General features: G+C 37.2%; 1 protein-coding gene across 5 annotated transcripts in view; it reads left to right on the top strand.

The window, feature by feature from the left end:
- PREX2 (phosphatidylinositol-3,4,5-trisphosphate dependent Rac exchange factor 2) overlaps nucleotides 1-21025 on the top strand; it is a 306318-nt gene that overhangs the window by 62372 nt on the left and 222921 nt on the right. The window contains exons 2-6 of one of the 5 annotated variants that reach the window (XM_082721198.1): nucleotides 1566-1637; nucleotides 2977-3099; nucleotides 5468-5572; nucleotides 12441-12542; nucleotides 19346-19507. The exons of 1 other annotated variant lie outside the window; for it this stretch is intronic. In XM_082721198.1, coding sequence (XP_082577324.1) covers nucleotides 1566-1637; nucleotides 2977-3099; nucleotides 5468-5572; nucleotides 12441-12542; nucleotides 19346-19507 — 564 coding nt within the window. The remainder of the gene's footprint in view (nucleotides 1-1565; nucleotides 1638-2976; nucleotides 3100-5467; nucleotides 5573-12440; nucleotides 12543-19345; nucleotides 19508-21025) is intronic. 3 more of the 5 variants (XM_082721199.1, XM_082721200.1, XM_082721201.1) reach the window with 3 other exon arrangements.

Genomic DNA, 21025 nt, shown 5'->3' with positions numbered 1-21025 from the left:
TATTTCTATGAAATTTTTGTCATATTCCATTTATGATTATAGTTCTGCATAGTATTTTGTAATTTGCATGTACCATAATATAAATGATTTCCTTATTAATGGGCATTTAGGTTGTTTCCAATGTTTTCACTTTTGTAATTAATATTTCATCCTGTCTGAAAGTTTTCTTGGGATAAATTCATGGAGGTAAGAATTTCTGGGTTAAAGGGTATGCCCATTTAAAAATTTGAGATATATATTGTCAAGTTGTTCCCAGAAATGTTGTGCCATTTTATATCCCCCCTTTATTTAGAGAGGGAGGGGGAGGGGCAGAGGCAGAGGCAGAGGCAGAGGGAGAAAGAGAATCTTAAGTAGGCTTCCCACTCAGCCCAGAGCCTGATGGGGGGTCTGTCTCGCAACTCAGAGATCAGGACCTGAGCTGAAATCAAGAGTTGGATGCTTAATCAACTGAGCCACCAAGGCGCCCCTGTGCCATTTCATATTCTTACTCCAGTGTGCTTGAGGGTGATAGCTTTGGAACATTATGAGTAATACTGGGTTTTCTTAATCTCTTAAGTCTTTGTAAATATAGCATGTCAAAAATGGGATTCCTACTTTAATCTTCATTTGTTTGATATAGTATCCAGAGGTTCCCTGGAGACTCTGTGTGCCCTGGGGATTGATGGGCTGTAGTCATACCCCAACCTGGCTGGTAGTGCTTGAATTTCTTAAGACAGACAAGGGAAACAATGATTTCACCTGGTTACTAGGTGGCTAATAAGCAATGTCTTGAAGACACAAGCCAGATTTGCTGGATGGAAAGTCACTTCTCCATTTCCTTCCAAACTTTCTCTTTTAAGACCCAATATAAATAGCTCTTTCTACTCTTTTCTTCCTTTGCAAAAATAATAGCTTACTTGGTCATGGGTCCAAGCTTAATTAATGACTTATTAAGGAGAGTCCAGATCTTTGAAATACTAAGAAACTTTTTTGCCTACCATAGGGCTTTGGAGAGCCCTGACCTGATCCCAGAAATTCAAAATCTGGCTTTCTAAAACTTGGGAGCGGGTAGTTAGGAAGGGAAGGGAAATTGTTTCCTTCCTTCTTGAAGAGTCACTTTCTTCCTCTCTTTCTTTCTCTTTCTCTCTTTGACTCCCTACTTCCTTCCCTCAGTCTGTCTCAGTTCCAAAGGATCACCTTGGAATTTCTGACCCCCCCTTTTTAAAAGTCAGAAGTCCCATTTTTCATTAGATTTCGGTGTGTTGCACTTCACAAGACTTTGAAGTTTAGGAAACATTTGACTCCCAAATGTTTACCACAGAACATTGAGATCGTGGTGGATAAATTTAATTCATATATACATGATCACTTTTGGTCTTGCCCCCAAATTCTGAAGGATATAATTCACAGGGAGAAACCACCGTGAACCAGGATTTCACCTTTTACAACAGAACTATTATTCTTAGTAGTTATTGGGTTTTTAAACTCTGGTTTCCTATAAAAAATTTAGTTCTAATCAACACCCCGTTATTTTATTAACCTAATGTTGCCTTCACAATATCTTTTTTTTTGTTTGTTTCATGCAGGCATTCTTACACCGAATGAACCAGTGTGCAGCATCAAAAATTGATAAAAATGTAACAGAAGAAACAGTGAAGGTGAGGAGGCACAGTTGGCCCTCAACCCTAGACCACATTCCCTTTTAGTTAAAATTTCTTCTGTGGGATGTTATTCTAGGCTTTCCAGCTTCTCCTCAGTACCACTGTAAGTTCTGCACCAGTCACTTGTGTGGGCAACCCTGAGATAAAGGGATAGAGGGTTTGGGAAAAGAAACAGAGAGTGATGAGGATGGCGTAGAAGACATGGAACAATTTTTTTGCTGAGGCCTTTGGACAATTTGAAAAAAGGAAGAAAAAACAAACCCACGACCAAGAACCTCAGTGTCTGTGAGCAGTGGGGAGCAGAGCCCTAAGTGGGAGCATTGCCAGAGTTGACTTAGGAAGGCAAGATGTGGACAAATGTGACTTCCAATCTTTGATCACCAAAGAGTAAATGATTTGAGTGGTTCCGTGGTGCAGAAAATGTCTGCATAATGTCCCCAACTCAGAAACACCTGTATATGCCTTTCCTTTTAGGCTGTAGAAAAGGAAAATGATGAAGAGTTTTGTAAAAGGGAAGGTAAATGAAAATTAATTGCACTACTGTTATTATTCATTTAAGCTGCCTAAATTATTATTGATGTTTATTTTTGGTGCTGATTTGCTGTTTTATTTTACCAAAAAAAAAAAAAAAAGTTCCCATGGATTTTTATAGGTTCTTCTGACTATTTTTTCATAAACTAAAAACGAACTTTCAAATTCTCTTACCATGGGAGCATTTTAGTTTGTGTGCTTTAGGTCGCAAGCAAAAGACACTTATTATTCCAATGACTTGAAGATACTTCAGCTCTCGTTTGGGGATTCCAGACAGAAGAGAAGGTTCAGGACCTGTGACTCAGGGAGGTCGATAAGATTGCCAGGTTCTGTCTAGCTCTTCACTTTGCCATCCAGGTTATCCACTTTGCCCAAGGCCTGGCTCCTCTCATCCCTGCAAAATGACGTTGTAGCTGTCCAAGCTATCACTTCCAGACAGCACCTTTCCAGAGGGGAAGCTGTCCATTCCAGGATGCCGTTCCAGAGACCAAAGAAGCATTTGCCCCCAAAAGCCTGCCAGCAAATCTGCCTGCACTATGTTACCTGCTGCCCATTCTCACTAATGGGTTGGGGACTGGCTTGGATTTAGTCACTTGGGCTTTTCCTGAGAGCCAGGAATGGGTTCCTGGTTCCCAGAGCTGTGTAGGAGTAGAAAAGATGTCCAGACAAAATTGGTCCTCTGTCCTCTGGGTGGGTGGAAAGGATAAGCATGCCCTGAAGTTTTCAGCTTGGAAAGAGAATACCATCCTCTCATGGACTTTCTTTTGACCTGCTTCACTATTGCACTTATTATATTTATTTGTAGATGCTGTTCTCAAACATTGAAGATATCCTTGCTGTACATAAGGAATTTTTAAAAGTCGTGGAAGAATGCCTGCATCCAGAACCTAACGCTCAACAAGAAGTGGGAACCTGCTTTCTTCACTTTGTAAGATCAATTTCTGTTTATTTTAGAAGCTCTGCCCCACCCCCCCAGATTTTAAGGTTTAGCTTTTGGCACAGTAGCATGTGAGAACTCTGTGTAGAAGTAAAATGTGACACGGAAAGTTTGGGGTCTTTTAAGGCCAATGAAATCTTCCACTGAGAGCCAGAAAAGGGGTGAGGGCCTCACATCATCCATTTTATTCAGTGAAGAATAAACAGCCTTTTCTTTTTCCCAACAAGTTAGTTCTTCGCATCCTCTGTAGCTTTGAATCCTAATGAATATTCAGGCTGTTCATAATGAATGGATTTTTATGTTTCTCCCAAACATAGAACATTTCCCTTTTGAGACAGAAAATCCTTACTCTTATAATGGCGTGATGAGCCTTTTGTGAGTCAGAATGTTCCCTTGTTAATCGGCTGGTGACAAGCCTGCAGGTGAACGAGCTGTGTCACTCTAGGTACACAGACACCAGAGTCTTGGTGTTTCTCAAGGGTAGTTTCTCAGAAGGCTGTACTGAGTGGTGGAGAAGTATAACCAGTCAGTCCTCAGTTGTTTCAAATTACACATCATGCTCGTGTAATTATTTCTGTCTCTTCGGACAGGATAGTTGAAATTATTTGTGCAATTGATTTATAAAGTAAAAAGTCACCTATAAAATGAAAATTATTTTCAGAACTGAAGGGCATTCATGGCAAAAAAAAAAAAATAGTGCTACTATTTATAGCATTCCACTGATGCTAATTTTCAGAACATCCACCTGAATTCCTTTCTGTACCAAAATGCTATATAATTGATGTTTCATTTAAAAATGCATAAGAGTCACAGAAGTCAATTTTTGTTTATTTTTATTTCTATTTAGCCTTTACAAAGGTAATGGTATATAGTCTCTAGGTCTGTAATTCTGTAGGGAGTGGGCAGAGCTGCTTATGTTCTTTTTATAATCAGGAAATATTTCATAAAGGTAATTAATATTAAACGGAGAGAGGCTCCTTAGCGTAGGAAGATCAAGCCGTACTTTCCTTGGGTATGACTAGAAACCATGCATGTTTGTGTCCACTTAATCCAGATTGTTCTTTTTCATGAAGGAATTCACATCTTCTGCCAGCTGGAGCATTTGCTGCCTTAGTCCAGGGCCTCACATGGGAATCTTGCACTCTGACATCCATTTCCTCAGTAACACACTATGAATCTGTCATCCATGAATTTAGCTAAACTATTTCTGAAGCGTATTTCATTCTGGGTCATACCATCTCTTGAAATAAGTAACTCAATATATTTTTTGCTGGCTATATAAAATAGCACTCAGTGTTGCTTTCCAAATGTATGTCATGGAAAATCCAGAGGGTGTACTTTGGTTCTAATATTTGATCAATTCATTTTCTGTGTCTTCCTCTTATTGGAGCTGCTTTGGTAGATACTAATCCTAGCCACTGAGAGAAAAATCTAATGACGGAAGGATGCTTAGAGGTCATGATGGTGAAATTACTCCCTTTTTAAAAGCATACCTTCTGTGGCAAATACAAAGGCTATTTATTTTGTTCCTACTTGATCACTTTGAGTGAGAGCTATAAACACTAGAAGATCTTTATGTTAATCCTGAATCTGCCTACCACTTCGCATTATGGATTGCCCTTGTAATTTCCACCCAGTGGTCTTAGTTTTGTGTTTTGGAGCTACACAGTGTTGTAAGTCCCATTACACTGTGACAGCTGTCTGAAAGTAGCTACCATTTCCTTACTTTATTATACTAACAAATCATTCTACTTGAAATGACCTCTCATACGTTGTCACAGAGAGTCTCATATTAGAGTAGAGTCTCCAAAGTCCATCATTACCTTAGTCACTTGTTGCTGACTATTCTCTTGTTTGTCCGTGTCCCTCCTAAACACAGCTGTCCAGATTGGTGCATGTGAACTGCAGGGTACTAAGTCTCTCTATTCCTGCATGATCAGGCACATGCTTTTCCCTGTTCCTAAAATGCTTTCTTCCCTCACCCTGCCTGGGAATGATGGATTCATCTCTCTGAACCTTCTCAGATACTACTTTTTTTTTTTTTTTTTTAAGCTGTATCTGAACCCTCTCAGGAAAACTAAGTACTCTCTTCTCTGTAATTTGCTACTATTTGGCTCATTTACTTAGTATTACATATATCATATTGGATTCTAGTTAATATAAACTTTTTTCCTAGATTATTCTTCTTGAATCAGAGAAAATTGATAAAGTGTGCTTAGATACATACATAGAGTAGAGCTCCCAACATATAGTAAACACATTGGACACATAAAGTATGTTCACAAACATCACACAGGTTAATCTTTCCAAATAGCTACTACCATGACTCTCTCTAACTTATCCTTATTCAAATTCACAGAAAGACAAGTTTCGTATCTATGATGAATATTGTAGTAACCATGAGAAGGCACAGAAATTGCTTCTCGAACTTAACAAAATAAGAACAATCCGCACATTTCTTTTGGTAAGTATATATATGAGTGTTACCATACGCTGTGATTTGTTGATAGGCTCTCTAAGGAACCAAGGACTAGCATCAGTGTGGTGTAAAAATTACTCATGGGACAATGCTTTAAATGTGTCCAGGCTAGGAGACTAGAGTCCCAAAAGACTCTAATCTTAAGAAGGGAGAGTTGGCAGAAGCTCATGGATGGGAAAACACTGATAATGCCCTCTCCTGGCTGACTGTGAATTGTTTGTGAGAACCACAGATTCTTAGTAAGAGAAGACATTTATGCCAGAGTTCATCATCGCTTTTATATCCCTCAGCTCCCTAGGGTTTCATTTACTTTTGCTAAGAGAGCTGTAAGTGGGGCAGTCACAGGAAGGAAGCAGATCCTGGGTATGGTAGAAAAGAAATTTAAAGATTGACCTTTCTCCTGCATAAATTCCTTACTAACTTTCCATAGAAAGAATAAGAATCTATGTTTCATTTCTTCAGGATAGCAGGATAGCAGAAATGCATATTTTGGTAGTAATTTGGACAATTTAATTGCCAGTGAGGACCACATTGTAAGTGTACAATTCAATAATATTTAGCCAATTGTGGAGTGGAGGAACCATCCCCACTACCCAGTTATAGAGATTTCTAGCACCCTGAAAAGTCCCTCATGCCTGCTTTTGGCCCATCTCTACAACCCCTGTAAACTTTAGGCAATCATTGATTTATTTTCAATCTCTGTAGTTTGCCTTTTCTGGATAGTTCTTACAAATGGAATCCTTCAATGTAATATTTTACACCTGGTTTCTTTTACTGAGTAAAATGTTTTGAGGTTCATCCCCATTGTGACATGTATCCATATGCCATTCATTTTTATTGCTGGATAGTATTCCTTGTATGGCTATACCATATTTTATTTATCCATTTGCCGATGTATGGACTTTGGTCAGCAAGCAGGTATGATTAATGATGGGCCTTGAAGATCTTTTCAGAGAGAGGTATTAGTATAGCGAAAGTCAGGAAATGTCCAGTTTGAACTGTTTTATAAACGATGCTGCGATGAACATTCATGTACAAGTCTTTGTGTGGATACTTTCATTCTCTTGGATGGATGCTAAGAGTGGAATTGCTAGGTCATAGTGGTCATAGTAAGTGTATATTTAAGAAACTGCCAAAATGACTATGCCATACACACCAGCAATGTACGTTTCCAGTTTCTTTATATCTTTGCAAACACATGGTATTACCAGTTGCAATTATAGCTGGGTTAGTGGATGTGTAGTTTTATCTCAAGATGATTTTTATTTGCATTTCTCTCATGACCATTGATATCAGGCTTGCTTTCAATGATCTTATCAGACATTCATATATCCTGTTGGTGAAATGCTTATTCAAATCTTTTGTTCCATTTTTAAATTGAGATGTTTATCTTATATTGAGCGATAAATGTTCTTTATTTTTGACACAGCTTCTGTATCTGACATATAATTTGTGAATATTTCCACTTGGTGTGGTTTGTTTAAAAATGTTATCTTTTGGAAATAAAAATTCTTACATTTTGTTGAAGTAGGATTTATTAAATTTTTTCCCTATGAACATATTTTCATTTTATTTAAGAATGACTTTGTTAATTTTTTTCCCAAATATTTTACTCTTTTTGATGCTGTTGTAATTGGAATGATCTTAATATTATTTTTTGGACTGTTCAGTGTTACCATATAAACATTTGACTTTTATTTATTTTTGTTTATTGTATATTTTTGTATCGTGTGCTTTAAATTCATGTACTAGTTCTAGTAGTTTTTTGGTAGATTCTTTAGGACACTTTACATATAGAATGAAGTCATCTGCGAGTAAAGACAGTTATATTACTTCCTTTTCAATATAGATGTCTTTTTTTTCCTCCTGGGTTTTGCACTGGTTAGAACCAGTTTACTATTGAATAGAAGTGATAAGAACAGACATGCCTGCCTTGTTCCTGATCTTGGGGGAAATCAATCAGTTTTTCATCATGAAGTGTGATGTTAACTGTAGTCACAGATGTCCTCTTCCAGTTGAAGAAGTTCCACTATATTCATAGTTTGTGAAGAGTTTTAATTGGAGTTTAATTTTTTGCTTTTTCCGACGTAGGTGTTTAAAGCTATGAATTTTGTCCTACACACTGCATTAGTTTTATTCCATAAAATTTTACATGTGTTTTCAGTTTCATTCAGTTATTGAAAAGGTCTAATTTCCTTCATAATATCTATAGTCTATTCTTTAGGGTTTGTCTTGGAAGGTAGTTCTGCATGGGACTGTGTCCCTGCACATTTTCTGAGCGGAGGAACTGACTGCTTTTGTTCTGGCTGATCTTTAAAGGATGTTTATATCATGATATAAAGGATGTTTATATCAGAAGGTAGAGATATTCTCTTCCTCCTAAGCAGTGGGCAGTCACGCCTGCTGCCCTCATGAAAGATGCATGGTTCTTAGCCTCAGGTCTCCTCTCCTGGTGTCCATGTGCATGGGCCACCGGGTCTTCCTTGTGTTGCGATTTGGGAACTGAGTCTTGGCAAACTGGCTCCCAAATAATGATACTCTGGCTACTGCTATTGCTCTAAGGGAAAAAACGTCCTGTAGCTCTGGCCTAGGAGTTTCACGTGTTCTTCCAGCATCCAGAAATCTCTGGTTGGTTGACTTTTGAGCTTGTCGGTAGGGTAAAATCTTAGAATCATCAGTTTTAACATTCCGTTATTTTATTCCCCAATGTTGGAATTTTCCAGATTTCATCCTGTGGTTGACTCTTTAAATTTAATTCCATTTTGGTCAAAGAACATAATTAAATCATTTAAATCTTTTTAAATTCATTAAGACATTTTTATGGTTTAGCATATGGTCTGTCCTGGAGGTTTTTTTTGTTTTTGTTTTTTGTTTTTTGTTTTTTCCCCCTCTCTGTATGCTTCATGTGTGCTTTAAAACTATGCATATTCTGTAGCTGTTGGGTGGAATGTTCTATAAATGTTAGGTCAGTTTTGTTCATAGTGTTGTTCTTCTCTTGTCTTTTCCTCTAGGTGTTCTGTCAGTTATTGAGGATAGGATATTGAAATCTATAGGTATAATTGTTAAATTGTCTGTCTTGCCTTTCAATTATGTCAGTTTTGTTTTATATGTATTGGGGCTCTGTTGTTAAATATATACCTATTGAAAGTGCTTGTATTTGTATTTCTATTGATCATAAAATGTTTTTCTTTGTCCCTAGGGATATTTCTTTTCTTAAAGTCTGTTTTGGCTGATATTATAGCTATGACACTTCTTGTACTGTTTGTTTATCTTTTTCCAGTATTTTACTTACAAACTATTTAGGTCTTTGAATCTAAAACATGTCCCTGGGAGACAGTATATAGTTGGATCTTGCCTTTTTAAAAAAAATTTTATTTAAATTAAATTAGCCAACTATAATACATCTTATGGATCTTGCTTTTTTATCCAGCCTGATCATCTCTGACTTTTGATTGGAGTGTTCCATTCATTGATCTTTAACTGAATTACTGATATTGTTGTATTGACAGGTACCATTTTACTGTTTTTTATATATGTGTTTTGTTGTTGCCCCTCTGTTACTCCTTTACCTTCCTTAGTGTACTGTTTTATTTCCTCTGTTGATGTCTTTGAACTATTTTTTTTTGGGGGGGGGATGATTGCTCTAAGAACAATATTCATCTTAATTTATCAAGTCTATTTCCTGAAGGTGATTGTTGGTTTTTGTTTGTGGGTTTTTTGTTTTGTTTTGTTTTGTTTTTGTAACTTTCCTGGACTTGATTTAAGAACCTGTGGCTCTTGTATGTACAGCTGCTATCTCTACTCAATTTTTTGTTTTATAATTTAGCCCCTCTTTTTAGGGGGTCACTCCAGTAACTGCTTAACTAGTTCTGTTGGCGATTTGTCAGAGGTGACCAAACATTGTTAATCATCTTGTCTATGGATCTATGTGTTACTTTGGGGGGAGTTGGGGAGACATTCAAAGGGTAGGCAGTTTTCAAGTCAGATCTAGGTTTTTCTTTCCATGGGGACACCCTTTCTCCCTTGGGTCTTTTCTGCAGATGCACAGCCTGATATCTGCTTCAAAAAGGGCTGTAATCTCAGGCTAACAGAATTGTGGGCATTCTCCATTTTTCTTTTTCTTTTTCTTTTTTTTTTTTTTTAAGATTATTTATTTATTTATTTGACAGACAGAGATTAGAAGTAGACAGAGAGGCAGGCAGAGAGAGAGGAGTAAGCAGGCCCCCTGCTGAGCAGAGAGCCCTATGCGGGGCTCTATTCCAGGAGCCTGGGATCATGACCTGAGCCGAAGGCAGAGGCTTTAACCCACTGAGCCACCCCAGGCACCCCTCTCTGTTTTTCTTATAGAGTGTGCTAACTTTATGGACAACACCCTCAGGAATGAGACATTTACCCTCTGCAGTCCCACATGAAAGCAGGTTTTCAGGGTCTATCACTATGTCAGGGCCCCTATGTTGGGGCTATTGCAGCAGAGCCACTGTGGAAGAACCATTTTGATAGGGCCACTGTGCAGGGTGAGCTGAGGAGGGTCAGGGCACGAGGAGGCAGGAGGAAGGTGGGAGAAGCTCTTGTAAGAATGCTATAGACTCCCACCTTTCTTACCTGAAATTTCAGCAGTTTTTTATGAATAAACACTTCTCGTTTTTTGTGTGTTTGTTTGTTTGTTTAACTTTAGTTGATTTCCAGAGCCCTGAAGTTGATATTTTTGACAATTTTGCTGAGGTTACAGTTGTTTTTTTTTTTTTTTAGGAAAAGGATTTACTGATCCCTTTTCTTTGCCACAGCCAGAAGAGGCTTCTATGCCACTAAAATTTTAGGGCTTTTTAGGAGGTGTTAGAGCTTCATTGTCTCAGTGAATCCGGTCTGTTCTCAGCACAGTTGACTCTTTGATCCCCTTGATCTAGTTTATTGACTGAATTGTGTCAAGCCATGCCAGTAAAGTCCGAAGAGTGCTGGTTTTTAGATGATCCTGCAGCATAGTCCAGTAGGAAACCTGGCTTCTATAATTCTTGCTCTGGTACTAAGTGACCTCTAATTACCTGAATGACTTTAAGAAATTCATTATATCACTGGTGTCATTTTCCATCTCCATAAAATGGTGGATAATAACAGTCACCCCTGGGAAGACAGGTAAGAGTTTACAAATTTGGTGATGGTATTATTTGAGTACTTGGATATGCTGCCACCATTTTCATCATCAGGGAGATCTCTGGGAGCTCATTTAGAAGATATTCTTTCTGGACGCATGGAGAGAGAGTTGGCTTTCATAAGCCAGTCTAAAGTGACAACCCACCTCTGCTATTATGAAGACAGTTCATGATCTGTACAGTCCTATTAGACAAGGAAATAACAGTGTTTTAAGCAGTCATGAATTTCTTAGGGCACTTCAACCCAGGGCTAGGGAAAGCGGTGACTGTGTTTATAAGGAGTGCTAATGTATGTAGGGATGCTGAAACATCACTGGAAATACAGTGAGATGTACATGGTTGTGTTTCATACAGTTCCTCTGGGGACAATACCGTGCAGGGTTGGAAAAAATATTTTGAAAAACTGATTGCAATGGGGGATGAAGCCCTCAAAGAGCATGCTTGAGTCAGAACACTTCTTTGCTCCCCTGTCTTCTAAAATGTCTGGGTGAAGTTAAAAGCATGATGTTAGTTTTGCTGACTCGAATACACTAAGTATATTCGAATACACTTAGTCTATTCGAATAGTGAATACACTTAGTGACTCGAATACACTTGGCTAAAGCCAAGTTGCTCACAACAGTCGGGGGTGGGGGGGCATATACTGTTACCCCCAGTCTTTTCTTTTTCATCCTTTCCTGCTCAGCTCTTGGTCTCGCTTCTCAATGTATGTAGGACAGTAGTCTCAACCCTTGTAAAATGCTGGTATAAAGGTTGCTAAATTATCAGTATGATATTTGAGGAGCCCTTTTCTCCGTTTATTACATATTTATCGACTACTTTCTTTTTGCCAGCCACTCTGATAGGCATTGTAGGAAAAGGATTTGGCACAAGTTTCTAATCTTTTTCTTTTTTAAATTGATGCTTAAACTATAAAATAAAGACCAGATGCTTCAGAGGCTATAGGCTTTTTTTTTTTTTTTTTTTTTTAATCAGAGTTGATTTTCTCTTCTATTTCATCTTATTCTGACCGCTGCTTTTGAGATTTCTCCATTCATCTTGCTTCTCTGGTGATCATACCTGACCTCCTTCTCAGAGACTGGCTGGCCATTGTCACTGGTGGGGTATTATAGCTAAAAGTGACTTAGCAATCACTTGATTAAAACATGACAGTTTCACAGGCAGGAAAACTAGCATTCTGAAATCAACCCAAAGTTACATCACTAGTCAGTGGTGAGGATGTATAGAACCCAGTTGTCTCCAGACCCTGCTCTTTACAACACAGCACAGCACCACAAATCAGCTACAATACAACTTCCTTTATAAGCAGGATTGATCTGTGTATCTTTGTGTCTATTATTTATTTATCCATCAGTCCATTCATCCACCCATCTGTCCATCCATCCATCCATCCATCCACCTACCCATCATTTATTCCTCCATCTCTATCCTATTTCTTTTTCCTCAGACTTCTGAGGATAGTACATAAAAATTAATTTTAAAGGTATGTGTTTAAAACATATTTTGGTTTCTATAACTAACATGATATGAAAATACTTCTCTTTGTCATCTGTAAATATTCTTTGTGATTTCACAGGCTCATCTGAGAGAAAGAACGTATAAAGACAGGCTTTCACAAGTTTTTAGCAGAAAATGTTATTATAGAAGAAAATTTCATGGCTTCAGCTTTAAAATATTGTGATTAATTATTTTTATTTCCACTGCAGAACTGCATGCTACTTGGAGGACGGAAGAATACAGATGTTCCCCTGGAAGGATATTTAGTAACACCAATACAAAGAATTTGCAAATACCCTCTCCTTTTGAAGGTATTTTATGTGTTTATTTCACTGCAGTATCTTCCTTGTATCTGCATATTTTGCGCATATTTTGCTTTAAAAATTCTTTCTTTTAAATAATCTGATTTTCTGAAGAAAGAGCAGATCATAGTTAGTAGGAAAAATAGCTATTTCATCACATCTATATGGATTAGGAAACAAATCTTTTAGGAAAGAGGCTTTTAGTGCTCTTTGTAGAAAACTTATCAATTTGAGTTTTATTTTGAGTAAATGCATTAGTTTTAAGATAGATCCCATTAAATACCTTATGACAAGTTTATATTGCATATTATTTACAGGGTTCGTTATCTTAAGTAAATCTACTATTGTTATATTTTTTGACTTCCCCTTACACTGGTGTCTTCTTTTTATTTATTTATTTATTTATTTATTTATTTATAAATTTTTTATTTTTTATAAACATATATTTTTATCCCCAGGGGTACAGGTCTGTGAATCACCAGGTTTACACACTTCACAGCACTCACCAAAGCACATACCCTCCCCAATGTCCATAATCCCACCCCCTTCTCCCAAACCCCCTCCCCCCAGCAACCCTCAGTTTGTTTTGTGAGATTAAGAGTCACTTATGGTTTGTCTCCCTCCCAATCCCCTCTTGTTTCATTTATTCTTCTCCTACCCACTTAAGTCCCCATGTTGCATCACCACTTCCTCATATCAGGGAGATCATATGATAGTTGTCTTTCTCTGCTTGACTTATTTCACTAAGCATGATATGCTCTAGTTCCATCCATGTTGTCGCAAATGGCAAGATTTCATTTCTTTTGATGGCTACATAGTATTCCATTGTGTATATATACCACATCCTCTTTATCCATTCATCTGTTGATGGACATCTCGGTTCTTTCCATAGTTTGGCTATTGTGGACATTGCTGCTATAAACATTCGGGTGCATGTGCCCCTTTGGATCACTACATTTGTATCTTTAGGGTAAATACCCAATAGTGCAATTGCTGGGTCATAGGGCAGTTCTATTTTCAACATTTTGAGGAACCTCCATGCTGTTTTCCAGAGTGGATGCACCAGCTTGCATTCCCACCAACAGTGTAGGAGGGTTCCCCTTTCTCCGCATCCTCGCCAGCATCTGTCATTTCCTGACTTGTTGATTTTAGCCATTCTGACTGGTGTGAGGTGATATCTCATTGTGGTTTTGATTTGTATTTCCCTGATGCCGAGTGATATGGAGCACTTTTTCATGTGTCTGTTGGCCATCTGGATGTCTTCTTTGCAGAAATGTCTGTTCATGTCCTCTGCCCATTTCTTGATTAGATTATTTGTTCTTTGGGTGTTGAGTTTGCTAAGTTCTTTATAGATTCTGGACACTAGTCCTTTATCTGATATGTCGTTTGCAAATATCTTCTCCCATTCTGTCAGTTGTCTTTTGATTTTGTTAACTGTTTCCTTTGCTGTGCAAAAGCTTTTGATCTTGATGAAATCCCAATAGTTCATTTTTGCCCTTGCTTCCCTTGCCTTTGGCATTGTTCCTAGGAAGATGTTGCTGCGGCAGAGGACGAAGAGGTTGCTGCCTGTGTTCTCCTCAAGGATTTTGATAGATTCCTTTCGCACATTGAGGTCCTTCATCCATTTTGAGTCTGTTTTTGTGTGTGGTGTAAGGAAATGGTCCAATTTCATTTTTCTGCATGTGGCTGTCCAATTTTCCCAGCACCATTTATTGAAGAGGCTGTCTTTTTTCCATTGGACATTCTTTCCTGCTTTGTCGAAGATGAGTTGACCATAGAGTTGAGGGTCTATTTCTGGGCTCTCTATTCTGTTCCATTGATCTATGTGTCTGTTTTTGTGCCAGTACCATGCTGTCTTGATGAGGACAGCTTTGTAATAGAGCTTGAAGTCCGGAATTGTGATGCCACCAACATTGGCTGTCTTTTTCAATATCCCTTTGGCTATTCGAGGTCTTTTCTGGTTCCATATAAATTTTAGAATTATTTGTTCCATTTCTTTGAAAAAGATGGATGGTACTTTGATAGGAATTGCATTAAATGTGTAGATTGCTTTAGGTAGCATAGACATTTTCACAATATTTATTCTTCCAATCCAGAAGCATGGAACATTTTTCCATTTCTTTGTGTCTTCCTCAATTTCTTTCATGAGTACTTTATAGTTTTCTGAGTATAGATTCTGTGCCTCTTTGGTTAGGTTTATTCCTAGGTATGTTATGGTTTTGGGTGCAATTGTAAATGGGATGGACTCCTTAATTTCTCTTTCTTCTGTCTTGCTGTTGGTGTAGAGAAATGCAACTGATTTCTGTGCATTGATTTTATATCCTGACACTTTACTGAATTCCTGTATAAGTTCTAGCAGTTTTGGAGTGGAGTCTTTTGGGTTTTCCACATATAGTATCATATCATCTGCGAAGAGTGATAATTTGACTTCTTCTTTGCCGATTTGGATGCCTTTAATTTCCTTTTGTTGTCTGATTGCTGAGGCTAGGACCTCTAGTACTATGTTGAATAGCAGTGGTGATAATGGACATCCCTGCTGTGTTCCTGACCTTAGCAGAAAAGCTTTCAGTTTTTCTCCATTGAGAATGATATTTGCGATGGGTTTTTCATAGATGGCTTTGATGATATTGAGGTATGTGCCCTCTATCCCTACACTTTGAAGAGTTTTGATCAGGAAGGGATGCTGTACTTTGTCAAATGCTTTTTCAGCATCTATTGAGAGTATCATATGGTTCTTGTTCTTTCTTTTATTGATGTGTTGTATCACATTGACTGATTTGCGGATGTTGAACCAACCTTGCAGCCCTGGAATAAATCCCACTTGGTCGTGGTGAATAATCCTTTTAATGTACTGTTGAATCCTATTGGCTAGTATTTTGTTGAGTATTTTCGCATCTGTGTTCATCAAGGATATTGGTCTATAGCTCTCTTTTTTGATGGGATCCTTGTCTGATGGGATTAAGGTGATGCTGGCCTCATAAAAAGAGTTTGGAAGTTGTCCTTCCATTTCTATTTTTTGGAACAGTTTCAGGAGAATAGGAATTAGTTCTTCTTTAAATGTTTGGTAGAATTCCCCCGGGAAGCCGTCTGGCCCTGGGCTTTTGTTTGTTTGGAGATTTTTAATGAGTGTTTCAATCTCCTTACTGGTTATGGGTCTGTTCAGGCTTTCTACTTCTTCCTGGTTCAGTTGTGGTAGTTTATATGTTTCTAGGAATGCATCCATTTCTTCCAGATTGTCAAATTTGTTGGCATAGAGTTGCTCATAGTATGTTCTTATAATAGTTTGTATTTCTTTGGTGTTAGTTGTGATCTCTCCTCTTTCATTCATGATTTTATTTATTTGGGTTCTTTCTCTTTTCTTTTTGATAAGTCTGGCCAGGGGTTTATCAATTTTATTAATTCTTTCAAAGAACCATCTCCTAGTTTCGTTGATTTGCTCTATTGTCTTTTTGGTTTCTATTTCATTGATTTCTGCTCTGATCTTTATGATTTCTCTTCTCCTGCTTGGCCTCGGGTTTCTTTCTTGTTCTTTCTCCAACTGCTTTAGGTGTAGGGTTTGGTTGTGTACCTGAGACCTTTCTTGTTCCTTGAGAAAGGCTTGTACCGCTATATATTTTCCTCTCAGGACTGCCTTTGTTGTGTCCCACAGATTTTGAACCGTTGTATTTTCATTGTCATTTGTTTCCATGATTTTTTTCAATTCTTCTTTAATTTCCCGGTTGACCCATTCATTCTTTAGAAGGATTCTGTTTAGGCTCCATGTATTTGGGTTCTTTTCAAACTTCCTTTTGTGGTTGAGTTCTAGCTTTAGAGCATTGTGGTCTGAAAATATGCAAGGAATGATCCCAATCTTTTGATACCGGTTGAGTCCTGATTTAGGACCGAGGATGTGATCTATTCTGGAGAATGTTCCATGTGCACTAGAGAAGAATGTGTATTCTGTTGCTTTGGGATGAAATGTTCTGAATATATCTGTGATGTCCATCTGGTCCAACACTGGTGTCTTCTTGATGCTAATGAACTTAAAGTGAAAGTTACATAATTTCAGAGTTTGGTTTTTGAATCTGTATTACAAGGAATGTTGTGGGTCACATGGGACAATAAATGGTAGGATGTAGAACGACCATGCTAAGCAAGTACTGCCTCTGGACACATTAATGGTCTTAGGCCATTGCCTCATTACAGTGACTAAAAGTGTTATTGTGAAGAACGTATTTTAATGTGCTAATTATGCTTGTACTGTAAGAATATGTGAATAGATTAGAATAGCAATTCTCGAAATGGTGCTTCTTGGAACTACAACAGCATTTTGGGTTGGTGGTTGAGCACGGGAATTCTGAGTTCAGATCCTAAGTATTCTGCTTACTAGCTATGTGACTGAACACATAATCTAACTTCTTAAAGCCTTGGGTTTTTATTAATGAAGCAGAAATAATGATGATGAAATTGTAGCGTATGTCTGCAAGGATGTGTATAATGGATGTGTATGTCTGTGTATGTGTGTATATACATACAAATATATACACATATGAAAAATGTATTACATAAAAATAGTAATTAAACTATTATGCAAATCATTTAGCACAGTATGTACTCCGTATATGTTAGCTATTATTATTCATATATATTTGATTCTGATTTATCTTAATAGTTTAACTACTTCTTTAAATTTTTAAAAATTTAAAATATTTCAATATGTTATGCACATATTAACTGATGTTCTTATTGATTTCCTTTTTGAGAAACAAATGTAAGGAATTTGAACTTAAAAATACAAATTTTTTAACTACAACTTCCATGAGTTGCATAACTGGGTTTCATGTAAAATTTCTTTGAAAACAATTTCTCCTTATTAAAAAACAAGTTAAAATTGCTTGCTTAAGCCACAGAGGGAAGCTAACATGGGGATCTTCAGTTCTGCAGACCTTTTATATAGTCTTCAGTACAGGAAGGTTGGGGCAAACATGACTCCTGTCTTTCTCAGAGTCCTTTCAGACTCTTGACTTGGTGACTCAGATCAGATCAGCTATTCCTGGACCTGATTTAGGAATCCCAGGCATTTGTTTGTTTTAAGAGTCAGAAGGGATAGTGATATTAAGAGAAGGATAACACGCTAAGTAGTTGTTCTAAATCACTTCTGGATGGGGATGACCACCAGATAGGGTTGGCTGATCTGACCTCTCAACAGATAGAATAATGGACACATCCTTGCTTAGGAAGAAAACGATCAACTCAGAGCTCCTTCGAGAAGGGGAAAGATGCCATCTTTCCCCTTCTTTGGATGATTATCTTCACAAAGAAAGATGAAGAAACTATTTACTTGTGTAGTAGATATGTTGGTGTTGATAATTTTTTTGTTGTTGTACCATTGTGCTGATAGTCTCTGATTTTGGTCGATTTTATTTATTCAGAGAAAAACATTAGGGGTTAGGCTGTGTGTTAAACAATCTATTGCTCATATTTGTGGGACTTGAAATTATTGGTGTGGCCACCTAGTACAGCGTTCATAGAAAGTAACTGACAAACGATTATTACTAGTTATTTTTCTTGCTATTTCACATTGTCTACATTCATGTCTCAACTTCATGGATACCCACTGGGCACAATTCCATAGGACCTCAAATCACAGTCCGCAGACTGACTTGACTACTTCACATAATTTACAAATACTTCTGCACTTTAGAATTTTTAGAGAAGCCAGCATATCTCTTTTATGGATTTGTGGTTCAACATGAGTTTTTAAATCTTGTCTTGGGAGTGATGTAATGTGTATTCTTCTGGTGCTAGCTCTGCCGAATGGAGTGTGAACATACTGAATGCAGGGTCAAAGTTTATGGCAGAAGTTTCAACAGTAACAGACCTCAAGAGAGTATAACAACTGCATAGTTTCCCACTGGATGTTAAGAATTAAGAAAATTATTTTAAAGACTTGCCACAGGATTTCTGTAATTGTGTTAGTTACGTGATGATGGCAACTGTAGTAAAGAAACAAATGACTAATTAAAAAGCAATGCGGTCACAACTGTCTAGACAGTGGGTGAAGATGTTTAATTTTGTGCTTTTAAACAACAAACAAAACCTTTTAATATATTTAAAAGATTAAAGATCATGCTTGCTCTGATATCCTGAATGGAAAAAACATAAAATGCCAAAAAAACCCCCAAAATCAAAACAACAACAGCAAAAAAAAACTATTGAGGGGCATATGGCAATTCATTCATTGAAGAAAGTGAAGCTGAGCTATTGGTGAAAATAGCATAAATTGTTCTGTTAGTGACGGAGTATCATGGAACTTGTAAATTATTTATTTTTCTAGAGTATAAAACGTTATTTAAAATTTTTGCTTTATTTATGGCATGTTTTTGTAGTTTCTCAAAAGTGTGTTAGGAAATAAGGCATTGAAATTATTTTTGAAATTATGGGACATATTTATTTAAAGACTTACTGTTCTCCTAAGAGTTAAGAAGACATACAGAGTTCTATTTCTGTTGGAGCAGAGGTCAATCTTAGAAACAAATTACATGCTGCAGGTGAGATATTTGACAATTCAAAAGGAGAAATCTAATTTAGTTTTTAAAACAAAATAATTTAAGGCAAAAAAAAATTAAAGGAGCTGCAAAATGTGTGTCAGGGTAACATATATTCATTGATTCAACCTTTCGTTTTTTGATCTGAATTTTAGTGGAGTTTGTGATGTCCCTTCTGAAAGTGGCTCTCACAATCTCTGCAGTTCTCATTTCCTGGACATTCTGAACCTGCTGTACCAGAAAGCTGAAGATCAAAGGGCGATTTGTTTTTTTGTGTATAAACAGGAGTTGCTGAAGCGGACTCCAAGGAAACACAGTGACTACGCAGCAGTAATGGAAGCCCTCCAAGCCATGAAAGCTGTCTGTTCCAACATAAACGAGGCCAAGAGGCAGATGGAGAAGTTAGAAGTTTTAGAGGAATGGCAGTCTCACATTGAAGGCTGGGAGGTACATTCATTCTACTCAACAATGGAGCTTAAAATAGTTTTGTTATGTCTTATGCTACATGTAGAATTGTTAACATTGGATGGAGCCATAAATGGTCATTTTCCCAGATAATGCCAGAGGGCTGTAACCATTTCTGCAAAGTGCTGTCATTATTATTTTTAAATATCTTTAGAGTGACAGTTAATTGACTTAATATCAACCTGAAAGCTTTGTCATAGAGCCATCTAATATTGTGTGGGTTATGAGCTTTGGTATTTTAGTATTTGTGCATCTTGATTATCCTTTTCCCTGCCCTCCTTTGGTCAATAAGTACATAGCCTAAAACCTGGAGAGAGTAAGGAAGGGGAGTAACGCTCTGTATGTGTTCTATGTTACTGTTATTTTCAGATTTTAAATTAGGTGTTTGATGATGAATTTCATTTTAAGGTCACTTAATCTCTTAAATTGTATTTCATTGCAATTATTTCATCATTTCTAAATGAAGAAACGTCTGTGATGTGGTTTTTAAGGTCCATTCAAGATGAAAAGTCTTATGGATTTATGACTCATTAGAGAAAGAATTTTTTTAATGATTAAAAAAAGCAAACAAAGAGTGATATCAGACTCTATGTTTTCATCCATGGTAACTTTGAATCCCTATTAGTTCATGGGGTTGGAGCCCTATGTTATTTTAGTGCTATATAAAGCATAAACTAAAATTTTGTCTTTAAACTGACTTAACTGAGATGAGATGAGCTTTCAACTGGGATCATTTATTTTTATAAAGTAAAGCAATTAAGACATTTTTTAAAGGTATTGAGAAGATTTAAAATGTTTCCAACCAAATAATGTATCACACAAATTCAAGTGGATTGCTTTTTATCTTTAGGACCTTATAATTAACTGATTTGTTTTGTATCTTCAATATGTTGGTTTCCATTTAGATCTAAAATTATATCCACTCAGATTTGCAAAGAAACCTCAAACGTTGACCTCTGGGAATTCCCCAGTTTATCCACTCTTCACCATGAAACTTTTCAAATCCAACTGGGATCGAAGTTTTCTCTTCGTCTATATTCTTTCATTTCAAGTGTCCAGGGTGACCTTGCATTTCAGCATGAATGCTACTTATTTTAGTCAGTTAAAATGGTTGTGTGTTTTACAGTTGATTCATGATGATAATTCCTTTCCTGGGGAGCGGTTGTCCTGCTGGGTTGAGAAAAATGGACTGAAGTTTGTTTTTGTCGTTCTGTTGTCACTCGAGCATTGGAAGAAAAACTGGACGTGCTTTAAATTGCAGGGTTTCTCATTGATATTTGCCAGGCCTTTTCCCAAAACAAAACCTCACAGATTCTACTCAGTACTCTAGGGGAATGGAATCTGTCATAATTTTGTTCCGCCTCATGTATATTCTAAAAAAAAATTGTATCTACTGCAGAATTAAGAGATTCTTTAAAAAGTTGATATTTCTTGCTCTGGGCATGCCAGTTACTCAAAGGAAGAATGTGTGTGGATCATGTTCCATTACTTATAGCCCCT

The sequence above is a fragment of the Mustela nivalis genome (assembly GCF_964662115.1).
Source record: "Mustela nivalis genome assembly, chromosome: 2".
NCBI lineage: Eukaryota > Metazoa > Chordata > Mammalia > Carnivora > Mustelidae > Mustela > Mustela nivalis.
Note: the sequence above shows the minus strand (reverse complement) of the source record. Positions and strands in the feature narration are given on the sequence as shown.